The 17,168-nt window shown below is 39.3% G+C and overlaps 1 protein-coding gene across 3 annotated transcripts; it reads left to right on the forward strand.

Annotated features, from left to right (window-relative positions):
- The first annotated feature begins 576 nt into the window (after positions 1-576).
- Positions 577-17,043, forward strand: LOC113585933 (serine/threonine-protein kinase Nek9). 3 transcript variants are annotated; one of them, XM_035532664.1, is made up of 24 exons: positions 577-653; positions 1,396-1,590; positions 1,951-2,128; positions 2,231-2,286; positions 2,437-2,507; positions 2,627-2,732; positions 3,795-3,926; positions 4,258-4,368; positions 4,500-4,564; positions 4,785-4,835; positions 5,005-5,197; positions 5,523-5,667; positions 7,997-8,197; positions 8,307-8,353; positions 8,764-8,925; positions 9,082-9,190; positions 9,354-9,515; positions 9,624-9,791; positions 9,980-10,039; positions 11,524-11,708; positions 11,800-11,955; positions 12,211-12,333; positions 12,501-12,554; positions 16,314-17,043. In XM_035532664.1, the coding sequence occupies exons 2-24, from the start codon at positions 1,411-1,413 to the stop codon at positions 16,437-16,439; spliced, it is 2,841 nt and encodes a 946-aa protein (XP_035388557.1). In that variant the 5' UTR covers positions 577-653; positions 1,396-1,410; the 3' UTR covers positions 16,440-17,043. The 3 variants fall into 3 exon arrangements, with proteins under 3 accessions (XP_035388557.1, XP_035388555.1, XP_035388556.1); XM_035532663.1 differs by lacking the exon at positions 577-653 and adding an exon at positions 819-906; XM_035532662.1 differs by lacking the exon at positions 577-653 and having other exon boundaries at positions 818-1,590.
- The last annotated feature ends 125 nt before the right edge of the window (positions 17,044-17,168 follow it).

Genomic DNA, 17,168 nt, shown 5'->3' on the forward strand with positions numbered 1-17,168 from the left:
TGGTTTAGCTAGCTACAGTTCTCAGAGCATAATATCCAGGTTTTTTTCTATGTAAAATTGCCATCCTATACGTAGCAATGCATATGTGAGTTATGTTGCAGTGTAGCCAAACAGGTTCTACAAGATTAAATTATCAGAAAAACTTTAAAAGATCTTTCATATGACAGTTCAAACAGCAAAGTAACATTCAACATGTCTGAGAACATGTGGGCTATAATATATAGCAACACTGATGTGAATTGCCTTGCCTTTCCCCCTTTATCCTCCGTTGTGTACTAATTCCCCACCGACGTTTGATTTCAGTACGATTCCAGTTGTTTCGCTCGGTCGTTTAAGGGCCATAGTTGGCTACAGTTTTCTGGTCTGCATATTTTAAAATAAGGGTTGTTAATTTCAATCTTTCATATCCGCTTTCTTAAACGTAACTATCAAATGGACAACTGATGACGAATATCCATGAATGTACAAACGTCTGTAATGAGGCGTTAAAACGCCCACTGTTTGTCTACTATTTTGAAGTATTCATTTCTGAATCTAGTGATTCGATTCTTTTTAGGCGTACTTTTCTTAAGTGGAGGCAGTTTAAATGGTAATGTTACTTGCAAAACAATGGAGGCGGCAAAGGGGAGTACGTTTCCTTAAGAGGGGTAAACGTACGTATTAAAATATACTCCTGGCAAAACCTGATGTGACGTATACTTAACTACTTGTGACAATTATAACATGGAGTTCATGTGTTCGGAGTCGATTCGATTCGGTCGATAAGTTAAATGTAAATCGATGGATTTAAGAATCATGACTAGAACCGACTCCCAACATTGGTAACGCCGTGTAGCTAAGCTAGTTGTCCCCTTGTTAGTAGTTTTAGTTCGGAACAGAAGATACAGGACACGACAAAGTGGTTATGTCAGTAGTAATGATCATATAGTACTTGCTATAAGTGATATTTTATACATTAATGTTAGCGTTGCACACCAGTATTTAAGGTAGCTAGCTATGCTAACGCTAGCTGCAGCCAAACTTTTGGCCGTATGTTGACGTGAGGCCAAGCCGAGCAAGTTAGAGAGAATAGTCTTCTAGATAGACAGCCAAGTTCTTATGAAGCAGAACAAGGAAACAACTTTTATGCTTACGGTTTCTAGCTAACTAGCTGAACTTCATTAATGCGAAATGCGTGTGTATATTTTTTCAGTGCCGAGAACGGAATGACCCCTTTTTAAACATTTGCTACCTAGCCTAGCTAGCTAGTTAGTTAGCAACAATTTATTAGCTAGTACATTGTTATGTGCTAGATTGCATTTTGACGTCTTAGCTAGTATATATTCATATTGTTAGCTGCAGTAAGGGCAAAGTGCTAATTTTCTAATATTACCCCTGGTTACTGATATCAACTAGACAACTGCAAACAAAATGTCATTGGAAGATTATGAGCGGCACTACGCATCGCTTTCGGACTCGGGATGCGACTCTGTCAGCGTCCCGGCAGCATGTGTCGCATTTAGCGGCGAAGAGGAAAAGTTACACTACATTCCCATTCGGGTCTTGGGTAAAGGAGCTTTTGGAGAAGCCACCTTATACAGACGCACCGAGGTAGGCACGCTGTTAACCTGTTTTCACATGCCCACGTCTTTTGTTTTGTGCTGTAGCCACGAACACTTGTATTTCATTGTTGTTTGATTTGTATTGGATTGAGAATTTATACCATAAATGTTATGGTGGAATAATATGCTAGAATCTTTTATTCATACTTTCACACCGTGCCTAAACTAATTTAGTAAGTCATGCTGACGACCACGCCCCTCTTCAGTTTTCTCACATGTCGAATATGGCAAAGTGAGAACGAGACTGAAGTGCTGATCTTTTTGTTATCGAGTGAGTGAATGAGCTAGCGAGTTACTGTGTAAATTCTACCAAGGGTGCCAGGAGCGTACTGATGTCTATTGTTTTCAGGATAATTCTTTGGTGGTCTGGAAGGAGATCGATTTGAACTGTCTCTCCGATAAAAAGCGTAGAGATGTCATGAATGAAATCAGCATCCTGTCCATTCTCCAGCATAACAACATCATAGCTTATTTCAACCATTTCATGGACAAGAACACCCTACTGATTGAGCTGGAATACTGTAATGGTCAGAGAACTTGCATTTTGCTACTTACTTAAAATACAAAATAAAAAGAATGGATGGGCAGTACATTATTCAAGTTCATCTGTTTATTTGTTTGTTGTCTAGGTGGAAATCTTTATGACAAAATAAACCAACAGAAAGGGCAACTCTTCACACAGGAGGTACCAGTTAAAACCAGACATTTTAAAACCTTTAAGGAAACCATTTTCCTAATTGAAATAAATTGCATAAAGTCTTATGTCCTCTATAATTTATTTTACTTATGCAGGGTAATGTAAGATACTTTACTCTCCTCCCCACCCTTCCACCAGGTTGTCATATGGTATTTGTATCAGATTGCCTCAGCTGTGGCCCACATTCATAAAGCTGGTGTCCTCCATAGGTAAGAAGCAAATTTTCTGAAAGTTGTTAATACTGCAAAATAAAACAGGTTAATACTGCCTTTTGTTATATTATACATTAAAAAAAGTGATCCCTTTCTTGTTTGTTCATGTTCTAAAGGGACATCAAAACATTAAATATCTTCCTTACTAAAACAAACTTGATAAAGCTAGGAGACTATGGGTTGGCCAAGAAACTGGGCTCCGAGTATTCAATGGCTGAGACGGTAGGTGGATTCTGCTCCTGTATATTTCACAATGAAATTTGATCTAAATGTGATTTAGACTAGAATGTGCCTGAGAGTTGGCCTAACAAGCACGTAGTTTTCCATTTTTGATTTAATGAGAATGGAACATCCCACTTTCAGAAGGTTGTTTTAGGTTGATTTGATTGCCGTTCATGGCTCATCCTCATATTTGACTTACTAATCTTTTCACCCTACCTATTAAAATGCTATTATTAGTATTAGTAGTTGTAGTATGCTTATTACTTATTAAATTTGTCAGTGTTTTAATTAATGTTTTGTTTATCCTTATTAATACTGAAATGGTTTACAGGCCCTTAAAAAGAAGGAGGGAAAGACTTTCAAACTTGGGTTATGACAAATATTTGTGGTTAAACCCAGGCGGGCAATTTGCCAATTAGTTTTAAGTCGTTAAATAACTGTTGATTAAGGAAAAATAAAATTGTTTGCATTGTTTTCTTAATCTGTATTATATAACACACTTTTAGTCATTGTTAGGGTTTCCATGAGTGCCGATGTTATTATTTTTTTTAATGGTTTCATACATAACTCATGCAGCAGGCTTAGTTATAAATTGCAATATCAGTACACTAAGAGTACATGACACCATGTTGGCTCAGTGAGTGGTTGCTGGCACTTCTAGCAGCAGTTGCCTGAAATGGCAGAGTAGGTATTGATCAGAGAAAATATTAATCAGATATTTCATAAAGAAATGGTTCATGCTGATGATTTTAGCATGGAATGTGCAAAATGGGCATAAATTGTTGGGCATAAGTTTTCTTTACTTCTACGTTTGCTTCATAGCTTCAGTGCAAAACTAAAGAAACCAACTTTGGACATCAAACATGGCTTGGCTGATTGGGATGAGTGGTGAATTGTGTAATTTTGTTATTGGGTTTTTTTTTGTCTGATTAATCCTTTAACTTTTTTACGTGTTTAAAGTTAGACCAAGTAGACCTACAAACTAGTTTGGTCGTTAGCTTGGTCTAATTTCCTGGTATATATGTGTGTATATACAATTTCTTTTCTTTTGTTGCTTTACAGTGTGTAGGTACCCCATACTACATGTCTCCTGAGCTTTGTCAAGGGGAGAAGTACAACTTTAAATCAGACATCTGGGCCATGGGCTGTGTCTTATTTGAGCTCCTGACCCTTACCAGAACCTTTGATGCAACGGTATTCATCTAGAATGATGTTATGTTTACAATGCGAAACCCCCTGATATATAAAGTTTAACAACACATTGTTCTCATCATGTTTCTGGTCAGTTAAAGCACTCACGAAAAGTTATTTTCCCTGTAGTAAGCACTCAGAAAACCTTCTTTATGAAAACCTTCCTGTTCTCAGAAACCTTTCTTCATAGATTTTCTCTCTCATTACTGAATTGATAAGGTATTGGTCTTTTTTCCATCTAAGCCTTTAACCAACAGGTTATTAAGCCTAGCTGTCTTGATAGTGTTGATGGTTCAGAAAGAGGCATTCCTCATTGTACATTTAAACTCTCCAGAATCCTCTGAACTTGTGTGTGAAGATTGTCCAGGGCAACTGGACTATGGAAGTGAACTCAGATGTTTATTCACCTGAGCTCATCAAAATTGTGTATGCATGCTTAGATCAGGTGAGTATGTGCAGGTTTTTTTAATTCAATTTGCTTCATATGTTTGATTACTTTATTTTACTGCGTCGTTCTATATAAGCAAATAACCCAATAGATAAATCAGGTATAGCACTTGCATGTTTGTGTTACAGGATCCAGAGAAGAGACCTACTGCTGACCAGATTCTTGACGAGCCAGTCATCTCTTGCATTAGACAGTCAGTATTAAAAGAGGGAGATTGACAAGGATGTGCATTCTAAGTGAAAAGTGAAGGATTTGTTAAATAGGAAATAATTAAAACATATTTGTGTTACTCAAGAAACATTTTAAACGTTATTGCACTTTGTTCAGATAGGCCAACTCTAAAGTACTTGCATCCACTGTGAAGTAAAATCATGATGTTTGCAGTAACTGAAAAAAATCATCATGCTTTGCAGCGATTTGGAGGAGCGTGTGGCTGCACTGAATTCATCCATCAAGAAACCAAAGTATGGGAGCAGATTTTCCTTTTCCCAGCAACACTGTTGACAGTATAACGGGCCTTTGCATATTTCGTCTTAAAGTATTAACCAATTAAAAAGATTGATGAAAGATGAAAGTTTTTTTTTGTTTTGTTTTGTTTTGTTTTTTTTTACTGTGTGCCTCTCTGTGCCTAAGACTGAGTACAGTGTCGGAGACCTCGGTTGCTGTAGTAACCACTCGCTCAAGGGAGGTGTATTTCTGGGGAGGAGGGAAGTTCACCCCTCAGAAGTTGGATATGTTTAAAGGCGGCAGCAGTGCTCAGCAAGTGTGTGCAGGGGAGACGCATTTCGCTGTGGTTACTGTGGAGAAGGAGCTTTATACGTGGGCTGTAAGAATGCTTTTTGGCTTTTTTATTTATTTATTTTTATTTTATTTTTTTAAATAGTATACCCTCTTAACGTGTCCAAGACTCTGGCACACCAAATAATCATTCAAACAAGATGATGCATCTATGTACAGGATTTGTATCATAACACAATTTATATTTTTAGTCAGAACAGAGGTGGGGGGTTTTTTGTTTTTGTTTTTTTAACAGTATAGGGCATAAATAATTGTCATTATTGTCACCACTAGATACTTTGTTGACTTTTTTCTTCACTTCTAGAGAGATCAGCTGAATCATGCTGTTAAGATGGTGTATGATTCATCTACAGAGTGTGCAAGGTGGTGCTAAGATGGTGGGTCAGCTAGGCCATGGTGATCAGGCCTCATACAGACAACCTCGCAAGGTGGAACGTCTGCAGGGGAAAGCCATTCGGCAGGTGGCTTGTGGGGCTGACTTCACAGCTTGTGTGACTGGTAAGTGATGATTAAAGGAGCTTGGCTTTTAAAAGTGTGTGTTGCAGAGGTTCTCAGACAAGTCTCTGGGGACCCCTAGGCAGTGTACAGGTTTAATCTTTCTAGTTCCCAGAATATTTAGCCCAGCCTTTGGAGAGGAGCTGAAAAATGCAAAAAAAAAAAGGACTGGATCCCCCAAGGACTGGATTATTAGAGCATGTTTGGGGAAAAATGTGGCATAAAGTAGACATCCTTGCAAATGACTGCAGTTGAGCTTCATTATTACATTTCTAAAAGTTCAGGTACGTGTATATATAAAAGATTCCCCACTCACTCACCTGTGGGCAGTCTTTTTCCTTCAAGCTCAGGTCCTCTACCAGAGGTCTTGGAAATTGAGGGTCCTGCATGGAATCTTAACTGTCCTCAGGACTGCACTCTTTCATACGGAGATCTTGGATGATGTTCCTAGGATCTGCTGGAGCCATTCTCCCAGTTTGGGAGTTATAGCCCCTAGTGCTCTGATTACCACAGGAACCACTTTTGCCTCTATCCTCCAAAACTTTGCCAGTTCTTCTCTTAGCCCTTGGTATTTTTTAGAGCTTTTTCTGTTTCTATCACATCTATCACTATGGCACTCTTTTGTGTTGTTCATTACTATTATTTCCGGTTAGTTAGCTATTACCTTTTTGTCTGTTTGGATCTGGAAGTCTCATAGGATCTTGGCTCGGTCTTTCTCTACCACCTTTGGGGCTGTGTTCCACTTTGACCTCAGAAGGTCCAGCCGATACTGAGCACAAATATTTCTGTATACTGTACCAGCCACTTGTTTATGGAATTCCATGTACGCTCTGTCTGCTAGCATCTTGTATCCTGCTGTTGTGTGTTGGATTGTCTCAGGGGCATCTTTGCACAACCTGCATCTGGGGTGCTGCCTGGTGTGGTAGATCCCAGCCTCTATTGAGCTTGTATTCACAGCTTGTTCCTATGTTGCCATGATTAGTACATCTGTACTGTCTTTCAGTCTAGCCTTTTCCAGCCATTGGTAGGACTTTCCATATCATCCGCTTCCACTGTTTGTTGGTGGTACATACCATGCAGGGGTTTATCCTCCCATGATGGTTCCTGTTCATCCTCCTTCCCATCCGTCTGGGGTTTCTGCTGTCTGAGGTACTCACTAAGCACTTCATCACTTGGGGCCATCTTTCTGGCATACTCCTGGATCTTCATACTAGATAGTGGCTCTGATTTTCATTAATTCTCAGCCCCCCTCTTTCTGCTTAGTGTACAAAAACCAGAGTACATGACGACGCAAAAACAAAACACTAAAGCTAAACACAGAGGCAAAAGCACAAACGGGCAAGAAGCTAATGGGCTAAAAGGCAGTATACACAAACAACAGAAACTTAGAAGCAGGTGTAGCACAATGATGAGCGACAAGACGGGGAGACAAAAGTGCATCTAGTCTCTCAACAGGTAAAACAAACGAAGCACCATCTGTGACTTCCTCAGGAAACGCACGGTTTTGAAAATATCCACACATTTCCATACTTTTCTGGAGGAAGTCTTCATTGTCACTGCCAATGTTCTTAAGTCTAAGTAGCTGTGAGTGAGGGATAATAAATAAGCATGAGAGAAATGATCATTTAAATAAAAGCTGTGGTACTGTTGCCTGTAACTCTAGATGTGCGACATGTAAATTTATTAACATGGCCTCTAAAATAACTGGCACAAAAGGATCAGTTGTCATCACTCATTCCTCCTCATGCATCACGGCAGGAGTCGTCTACTGTATTACTTGCAAGAGATGTAATCAGCTTTATATTGCAGAAACCAATAGAAGGCTTGCTGATTGGGTTTTTGAACCCCTGCGGGAATTAAGATTACACCCATCAGAATTAAGGATTTGTTGTTTCCAATGGCAAGGCATTTTAATACTGATGGACACTGCTTTAAAGACATATTTGCTTGCATTGCCAGTTGTTGCTATGGCAGCAATAAAATTAGGAAACTCGAAGAAAAATAACCAAGCTACACTCCAAGAACTTTAGAAACCCATGGAAACAGGACATTTCATTGCTTGCACAGCTGATGAAGGACCTCTGTCCAAAAGTCCACTACAGTTTTGAATGAATTTAAAGAATAAATAAATAAATGTTTAATATATATATTATATATAATTTTTTTTTACATTTTTTTAAAATTGTGTGTGTGTGTGTGTGTGTGTGTGTATATATATATATATATATATATATATATATATATATATATATATATATATATATATATATATATATATATATATATAAAATGTTTATGTATAGTAATATGTACTTTTACTGTTTTCTCCCAGATGAAGACCAAATGTACATGTTTGGCTCAGACTATTATGGCTGTATTGGTGTGGAGAATGAGATGGGCATGGAGGTTCTAGAACCCGTTCTGCTGGAGTTCTTTGCGGAGCGGCCAGTGCGACAGGTCTCCTGTGGAGACAATCACGTTGTAGTGTTGACTCACAGAGGAGACATCTGTTCTTGGGGCTGTGGAGAGCATGGTGGGCACCACACACGTTCACAGTTCCAAAATGTCAGGGATCAGATGTTATAGTAGTGGGTTAAAGAGAACATGAGTTTACTTGCAGTATATGATGTTCCTCTGTGCAGGTAGACTTGGCCTGGACTGTGAGGATGACTTTTCCTCTCCTATGCTAGTAAGTATTGAATACTGGATTAGCCTTTCAATTAGTACATTTTTATGGTTTATATTACATACTAGCTGTCTTGTCTGTTGGTTAAGAACTGGTTTTATGCTTTTGTTTGTCCATTAAAATGACATCGACATTTTAATAATAGCTGTAGTGAACTCTGGAGTATAACGTTTGTCACATTTATTCATGATTCTGTGAAATTGATTTGCAAGGCAAACCTTGACTTTAACTGCATATCAAGATACTGTTTTGTAGTGATTCATAAGATGATTTAATGACTCATTGCTTGTTTCTCTTATTGTTTGTTTGCGGATATACAAACGAATAAAACTGTGTGTTATCGGAGTAACCTGATGAGAATTGTTTTGGTTGTTTTTTGTGATCTACAATATCAGTTTATTTGGGTTTTCTAGGTGGAAGTACCAAAGGGTGCTAGTATTGATTCTGTGTACTGTGGCAGCGATGGAACATTCTTCCTTACAGAGTCTGGGAGAGTCTTGGCCTGTGGAAATAATGAACAAAACAAGCTAGGTCTCAATCAAGGCATCACTGGTATCAAGAACCACCCTGGGGAGGTATGGAACATACAGAGCGTTGTAGCATGGCACGATTAGCCGTTTTAAACAGTTTTGCCATATACATGTTTGTCTTTGCTATGCAACCACTTATGTAGTATCTGCTTCCCATTATGTGTTTGACCTGTTTCAACTGAAAAAAAATCTATGGATTAGGGTTATCAGGAGATACCATACACCACAACCCTGACTTTAGTAAAGCAGCTCGCCCGCTTTAAGATCCAAGTAATTTCTCCTGGGAAGACCCATACAGCAGCCATTGATGGTACAATATTTGTTCTCTTTGTTTGTGTCTCTTATAACATGAAGAATAATTATAAAGAATATGTAATGCATTTGCTTGATGTACAAATAATATACAGCACAGCATTGATTCAACATTATTATTTATTCGGTTTTGTTCATTTCCTGCCTGTGCTCATCTGCAGAGAGGGGACGTCTGATGACCTTTGGCTCTAATAAATATGGCCAGCTGGGTGTGAAAGACTTCAAGAAACACCTAGGGGTTCAACTGCTTCTGGGCCCCTTTGGAGGGAAAGTTGTGTCCAAAGTATCTTGTGGAGATGGCTTCACAATTGCTGCCACAGAAGGCCAGTAAAATTTAAGAATATCAGTGCTGCTGGAGACATGCAGATCTATTTGATTGATTATTTATTGTGGTAATGACTTTTGACATGTGGTTTCTCTTTTCCCATCAGATAATCAAATCTTTGCATGGGGAAATGCGGGAAATGGACGATTAGGCATGCCCGCTGATCGAGGGTTTGGCTCTGAGGTTTGCCCTGCTCTTCCTCGGCCCATTTTTGGTTCCCTACACCACGTGCCTGACCTGTCCTGTAGGGGTTGGCACACCATCCTTATAATGGGTAATCAGACCCACAGCATTTCTTATCATGGGTAATCAGACCCACAGCATTTCTTATCAGTGGTTATCAGCCCCACATAATTTTTATGTCTTTTTTTGGAACAGATGTTTTCTAGTAAAATGTGGTTTGTAAGGTAGTTCAATGTTGGCATAAGTATGCTTAGTAGCTTGCTTTTATGCTTTTCACAGAAAAGGTGCTTAATTCCAAAACTATCCGTTCAAACAGTAGTGGACTGTCGGTTGGAAGTGGTGAGAAATTTACTTTTTTACTATTAAACGACCCAAAAAATGTAAGGGAACACTTAAATCACACAGCTCGAAAAAAAAAAGAGATTAAAGCTGAAAATCTTTACTGATTTAAGTTGTGTATTTCATTAAGAACAAAATGAAATGGCATAATGGTCAGTGGAAACTAAAATCATCAACCCATTGAGGGCTGGATTCAAAATCATACCAAAAATCAAAGTAAACAATTGAAATCACAGGCTGATCCAATTTGTATGAATTTTATCACGGCAATTCATAATGTAATTCATTAGTGTGTATTGCCCCCACATGACTGTATTCATTCCTGACAATGTTTGTGCATGCTGTGACAGCGGATGGTCCTACCAGACCTGAATCAGGTCAAAAGTGAGCTCCTGGACAGTTTGTGGCGCTACTTGGTGGCATTTAATGCGTTAAATTCAGGTCTGGGGAATGTGAGAGCCAATCAATGGAATCACTGCCTTTGACATACAGGAAGGGCCTACATATAAGGCCTGGCATTGTCCTGTACCAGGAGGAACCCAGGGCCCACTGCACCAGCATAAAGTCTGACAATGGCTCTGAGGATTTCAACTTGGTACCTAAGAGCAGTCAGTGTACTGTTGGCTATCACGTTGCCTCCCCACACCATCACTGACCCAACAGTAAGCCAGTCTTGCTTTATGAGGGTGCAGGCAGCATATCGTTCACCATGGCATCTCCAGATGTGCTCATTGTGTACCTGCTCTTGTCTGTGATGAGATTGGGGTGCCAATGGTGGACCTACCAATTCTAGTGATCTCTGACAAATGCCAGTTGAACTGCATGGTGCTGGGCTGTGAGCACAAGTGCCAAAAGAGGATGTTGAGCCCTCATGCCACCCTCGTAGAGTCTGTTACTGACAGTTTGGTCAGAGACATGCACACCAGTAGTCTGCTGGAGATCATTTTGTAGGGATCTGGCAGTGCTCCTCCTCGCACAAAGGAGCAGATACAAATCCTTTTACTGAGTTGATGCCCTTCTACAGCCCTGTCCAACCTGAATGGGCTGCAGGAAATACTACCAGTATTGACAAGAACACTAGCAAAATGCAAAACTGCAGTATTGTAGAGAAAAATCAGTCAGGAAGGATAAGGAGAGAGTAATTGTGGCCACCACCTGCAAAACCATTCCATTTTTGTTGCTTGTCTTGCTGTTGCCTCTCATGCATCTGTTGTCACTTTCATTTGTACCAAATCAAGTGAAGTTGATTCACGATTGCTTTTGCTTCCTATCTGGACAGATTGATATCCCTGAAGTTTAATTGATTTGGTGTTATACAGTGATGATTAAATGTTCCCTTAACTTTTTGAGCAGTGTATATTCTCAATTATAAACTGTTAATTCATTTCATTTACAGGCTGTGTATGATTTACCTTGTGTATATCAGTGGTTTATGTTGTGTATGTGTTTACCTAATGTCTGTCAAACACACTTTTGTTGATAAGGCATAGGTCATGTCTCCAGCTCCTGTGTGGAACTGGATATTGAGCCTGGCTCAGACTCCGAATTACGAGATGGTATTATGGGTGGCACTGTTGAGGCTGACATGGAGGAAGGAGGTCCAGAGACTCCCTTGTTCTTGATGGAGAACAAGACCAGTGAGAGTTCTTGCCCATCCTGGCTTCGTAAGGTGTGCCATTTACCAGATAAAAAATTCTTCCACAAAATGGGTATCATCTCCATAAGTCAACTGGGTTTTACTTTCAAACTTCCCTCCTCAGGAGCTGCTAGATGCAGAATTCATTCCCATGCCAGAGGGCTCTGGAGAGTCTATGTCTAGCCCAACCGCTTTCCCAGAAAGTGATACCCTCCCATATGAAGAGCTTCAGGAACTAAAAGCAGCTGCTGTAGCTGCTGCCACTGAAAATGGTCTCATGGTAAGGTTTTTAGAAAAATATACGTCCATGTTTGTACTAGACTGTGGTAGGCTTAAAATTTACCATCTGTGCTACTCAGTTTCAGCATCATATAGAAAAAATACTCCAGAAGACTGGGTATGAAGTTACAAAGTTATACTTGTGTAGCGCATTTCTCATTACCCAAGGACACTTGAACTGGCTGGGGTAGACGAGCATCTTGTGTTGTATATGATTCACATCTTTCTAACAAATATGTACAACATTTCCTCCAAGTTAACAGCATGTGTAGACTGTGAGAAGGTCAATGGATTGGAAGCTGAAGCATGGAAGAAAAGTAGCCTCCTGCAACAGGACTGTCAGCAGACATGCTGCCACAGCAGTAGTGATCTTACCCAGGTACTGCTTAAGCACTAACCTAGACCAAAAAAAGACCTTTTTTCCTTTTTTTTAATGAGAAATCATATCAAAACAGATGCAAGAAAAGGATGCCCAAGTGATGCAGAAGTGATTTAATTTCATTTAATATAACTGAAACAATTCATGATTTTTAATTTCTTTCCCAGCTCTGGGAATTGGTGAAAAGGCAAGATACAACTATCCAACTGTTACAGAAACAGGTGAGTAGTAATATTTGCTATTAAGCTGTGTAGTTATGAAAAAGGTTTGTGAACCCTTTGGAATTATTAAAATGTGACCTGATTCAAGTCATAATAATAATAATTAATAATAGTCCTATTAAACACCACACAAAACATAGCAAAATCTTTATTACACCCATATTCAATGAACTAAACACATACAAAAATCATTCAAATGAATAACCACGACCAAGGCACACAACAGGGTTTAAATACATGAACTTCACAAAACTAGAAACGAGGGACAGGTATAAGCAATCAAACAAGGTGAGGACAATACGGAACAGAACTAAACACAAGACAGGGAAAACACGGAACACGGAACATGGAAGTTGGAAGGGACTGATCGTGAGAGTACCCCCCCCAAAGCACGCAACACCGGGGCGTGAAAAAACCAACAGGAACCGAATGGGCATGACACGGAGCATGAACAGGAACCAGACAAGACACAGGAGCAGACAGGCCAGAAACAGGAACCGAACACGGGACATGACGAGGAGTAGGCACCGGAACATCAGCAGACACAGGAGCAGACACAGAAACCGGGGCAACAGGAGAAGACTAAACAGAAAAAGAACCAGGAGCAGACACAGGAACCAAAGGAACAGGAGTGACCAGGCAAAGAAGCAACAGCAGCATGCCGGGAATAGGACCAGGATCAGCACGGGTGGCGTCTCTCACGCCGGGAACAGGACCAGGATCAGGACGGGCCGCGTTTCTCATGCCGGGAACAAGACCAGGACAGGTGGCTTGTGGGATAGCCACTGGTGGGAGAACAGGAGAAGACTGGACAGGACAAGAATCAGGAGCAGAACCAAAGGAACAGGAGTGACGGGCAAAGAAGCAACAGCAGCAGCGAACTCATGCCGGGAACAGGACCAGGATCAGGATGGGCGGCGTCTCTCACGCCAGAAACAGGACGAGCGACGTCTCTCACGCCAGGAACAGGACCAGGATCAGGACACAGTTTCAATTCAAGTGTGGCTTTAATTAAATAAAAATGCTGTTTACAACAGTATTTTGATTAAATGCAACATTTTTTAAAAGAAAATATTTTAAAGGACCTTAAAAGATGTTCATAAAACAAATACTTAAAAATGAGGGACTTGGGCCTCCATTACTCCACATTCATGCAGATTGCTGCAAAATAACTTTAGGATGACCACTGCAGACATCTCTTGCACCTGATAAATGTTTTCACAAGTTAGAGAATACATGGATGTTCCACAGCAGTACTTGTAGAATGTAATCTGAAGATAGATGAGACAAACATTTAAGTTCGGTATCCAATATGATGCAAATCTGAACATTCAGCTGTAATGTATGCTGGAGGAAGTGTAGAGCTGCTTTGTTGACTCAGGAGCTGTGAACCCATGAATTTAAGATCATATCAGGAAACTCTACATCAGTATTTCAGGGTAGGGCATTCTGTAGATCTAAAAATTCAAAAGATCCAAAACCTTGGAGACAATCTGTTAGAAAACATGATGGTGGTCTGAATCATGACATGCATCCTGTTGTGTTACTGTGGTGTGATCTGAAGCTGGTCAAGTGATATGAAAAGTACATTAAATGTAATTTATTATTTTAGTTGCTCAAAGAGATTGAAGTCCTACAGTGTAGTTCCTAAGAATTTTCACAAGCCCTAATTAATAGTGCAGTAATTAATTAGAGCAATCATCATTCTTGCCCACAGAAAAATTGAATGTTGGGGGGTGGGGGTTTCTTCTGTGTGTGCATTTGTACATAGGATGCCAAAATACAGCTCAGCAGACTTCAGAATGCAACTACAGTTGAAAAAATTAAATGTGTGTATGCTAGTTGTTAGCCAGGCATATGTCTCATAGTTCATTTTACATAATCTACATACAAAACGTTTCATTTCTGGCTAAGATTTATAGATGGAGTTGGCTGACCTTGTTGAAATATTGAAGGGTAAATTAGGTATGCCACAATGTGTCTCACTTGTAGTCACCATTGGAAGTTAGCTGGCTGTGGTAGCATGCATGTAGACAGTGACATTTTTCTTTTTTCTAATGAATACTATAACAAACATGCAAGGATCACTGTGTGTATAAGGGGGGGGGGGGGGGGGGGGGGGGGGAAATATATATATATATATATATATATATATATATATATAAAATATAAAATGTGTGCACACACAGTTGTCCTTGAATGTTTGTTTGTGAACCCTTTAGAAGTTTCTATCTTTCTGCATTTGATTTAAAATTTGATTTAAAACCACATCGAGTCCTACAAGTAGATAGAGAGAACCAGTTTAATCAAAATATTAGACTCATGTATTTATTGAGGAACGTTATCCAATATTACATATTTGTGAGTGGTAAAAGTATGTGAACCTTTAGCATTAGCAGATAATTTGAGCCAGCTGTTGTTAATAAATGGGATGACAATCAGGTGTGAGTGGGCACCCTGATTTATTTAAAGAAGAGGGATCTGGAAAAGTTTCATCTTCACAACACCTTTGTGGAACTGTATCATGACATGACCAAAGGAGATTTCTGAGGACCTCAGAAGAGTTGTTGATACTCACCAGGCTGGAAACGATTACAAAACCATTTCTAAACAGTTTGGAGTCCACCAATCCGCAGACAGATAAATTGTGTACAAATGGAGGGAATTGAAGATCCGCTCCAGGTGTGCACAACCAACAAAGATCACAACCAACAAAGATCACAACAAGTGCAAGGCATGTAATTGTCCAGGTCATCACAAAGGAACCCAAGGTAACTTCTTAGCAACCAAAGGCCTTTCTCACATTGGCTAAGGCTAATGTTTATGATTCCACCATCAGCAGAACACTGAACAACAATGGTGTGCATAGCAAGAAAGCCATTGCTCTCCAAAAAGCACATTGCTACCTGTTTGCAGTTTTTTAAAGATGATGACATGGCCAGAAGTCTGTTGGAACAATGTTTTGTGGGTAGATGAGACAAAATAGTTTTGTTTTGTCTTTTTTTTAAATGAGATGTGGTGTTTGGAGAAAGTAAAACACTGCATTCCAGCATAAAAACCTCATCCTCATCCCTACTGTGGTGGTAGTATCATAATTGGGCCTGTTTTGCTGCATCTAGGCCAGGAAGACTTGCCATGATTGATGGAACAATGAAATCCAAATTATATAAGCAAATTCTAAATGGAAAAATACCAGGTCATCTGTCTATGAGCTGAATCTCAAGAGAACGTGAGTCATGCAGAAAGACGATGACGTTAAGCACACAAGTTGTTCTATCAAAAAGTGGATCAAGAAGAATATATTTAAGGTTTTGGAATGGCCAAGTCAAAGTCTTGACCTTAATCCAGTAGAAATGTTGTGAAAGGACCTGAAGCAAACCGTTCATGGGACGAAACCCACCAACATAGCTGAGTTGTATGGAGAAATTGGCTATAATTTCTCCAAGCTGATGTGCAGGACTAATAAAAAATTACTGGAAATGTTTAGTTGCAGTTATAGCTGCACAAGGGGGTCACACCAGATACTGAAAGCAAAGGTTAATGTAATTTTGTCACTCAAAGATGTAATATTGGATCTTTTTCCTTAATAAATAAATGGCAGTCTTAACATTTTTCTCATTTCTTTGACTGGTTCTCTCTATCTACTTTTAGGACTTTTAAACACCCACAGGCCTACTGTTTTGTCTCTTAAGATTCCTGCTCTGGAATGTGGTTGGACCTAATGAGCTACTAAGATCATTTTTATTCCTTTATTTTCAGTACAATGATCAGCTGAAAGAGAATGAGAGACTGTGGAGAGCCATTCATGAACTCAGAGTAGTAGCTGATCATTTTGGAAACAAGAGTAACCACCAACCAGAAAGTCTACCTGATGAAAAACAATGAGGGAGTCTACACACACACACACACACACACATTTTTAAACTAAATTACATTGGTTATATTGAACAACCCAGTGCTGGTCAAGACATTAAGGGTGAGTATGTTGCTGAAGTGTTGTTAGACATTTTGTCCTCATTAGTCTCCTTGCCATCACTAGATGAAGGAGAGACTGTGGGTCTTGTCAATCACAAAATACTTTTTTTTTTCTGCCTCAAGGAAAAATACAGATTATACTCTTATATTGACAATACAAGGTCATATTAGATGGCAATGCCATTACATTCCTTCTATTGTTAGTGCTGAATAATTTCTACTTGTATGTATGTGTGCCATGCAACAATGTATACATTTTTGTTCTTGAATTACAACAGTAGTAGCTATTGTTCAGGATTACTCAAAATAACTGCAGTCTTTACATACCTTGTTTATTTGGGCTGTGGTAATTTACAGTCCAGTATAAACTACTGCCTTAAAAATTCCTAAAAACTAAGATATTTCACATGATGAAATATTGCCAAAATTATATTCAGTATTGGTTTCTACACCAAAATTCCCTTGTGTACTTTTGCTCACAATTTGGGGGGAATAAAGGAATTAGTTTCTTTCAGTTATGGATTTTGTCCATTTAACTCAGAACACTTCCACTTAAAAGATACACCAAACAATGAGAAAGTGTAAGAAGTGCATACCTTTATGCATGTAGCCTCATATGGTTTAACAGTTGCTACTGTA

The sequence above is a fragment of the Electrophorus electricus genome, chromosome 13, assembly GCF_013358815.1.
Source record: "Electrophorus electricus isolate fEleEle1 chromosome 13, fEleEle1.pri, whole genome shotgun sequence".
NCBI lineage: Eukaryota > Metazoa > Chordata > Actinopteri > Gymnotiformes > Gymnotidae > Electrophorus > Electrophorus electricus.

Excerpts from the sequence above, each read along its gene's own strand:
- LOC113585933 (XM_035532664.1), top strand. The coding sequence starts at position 1,411 with ATGTCATTGGAAGATTATGAGCGGCACTACGCATCGCTTTCGGACTCG. Across the intron at positions 4,369-4,499 it reads TGTATGCATGCTTAGATCAG|GATCCAGAGAAGAGACCTAC; the intron begins GTGAGTATGTGC and ends TTTGTGTTACAG. Across the intron at positions 11,956-12,210 it reads CCACTGAAAATGGTCTCATG|TTAACAGCATGTGTAGACTG; the intron begins GTAAGGTTTTTA and ends ATTTCCTCCAAG.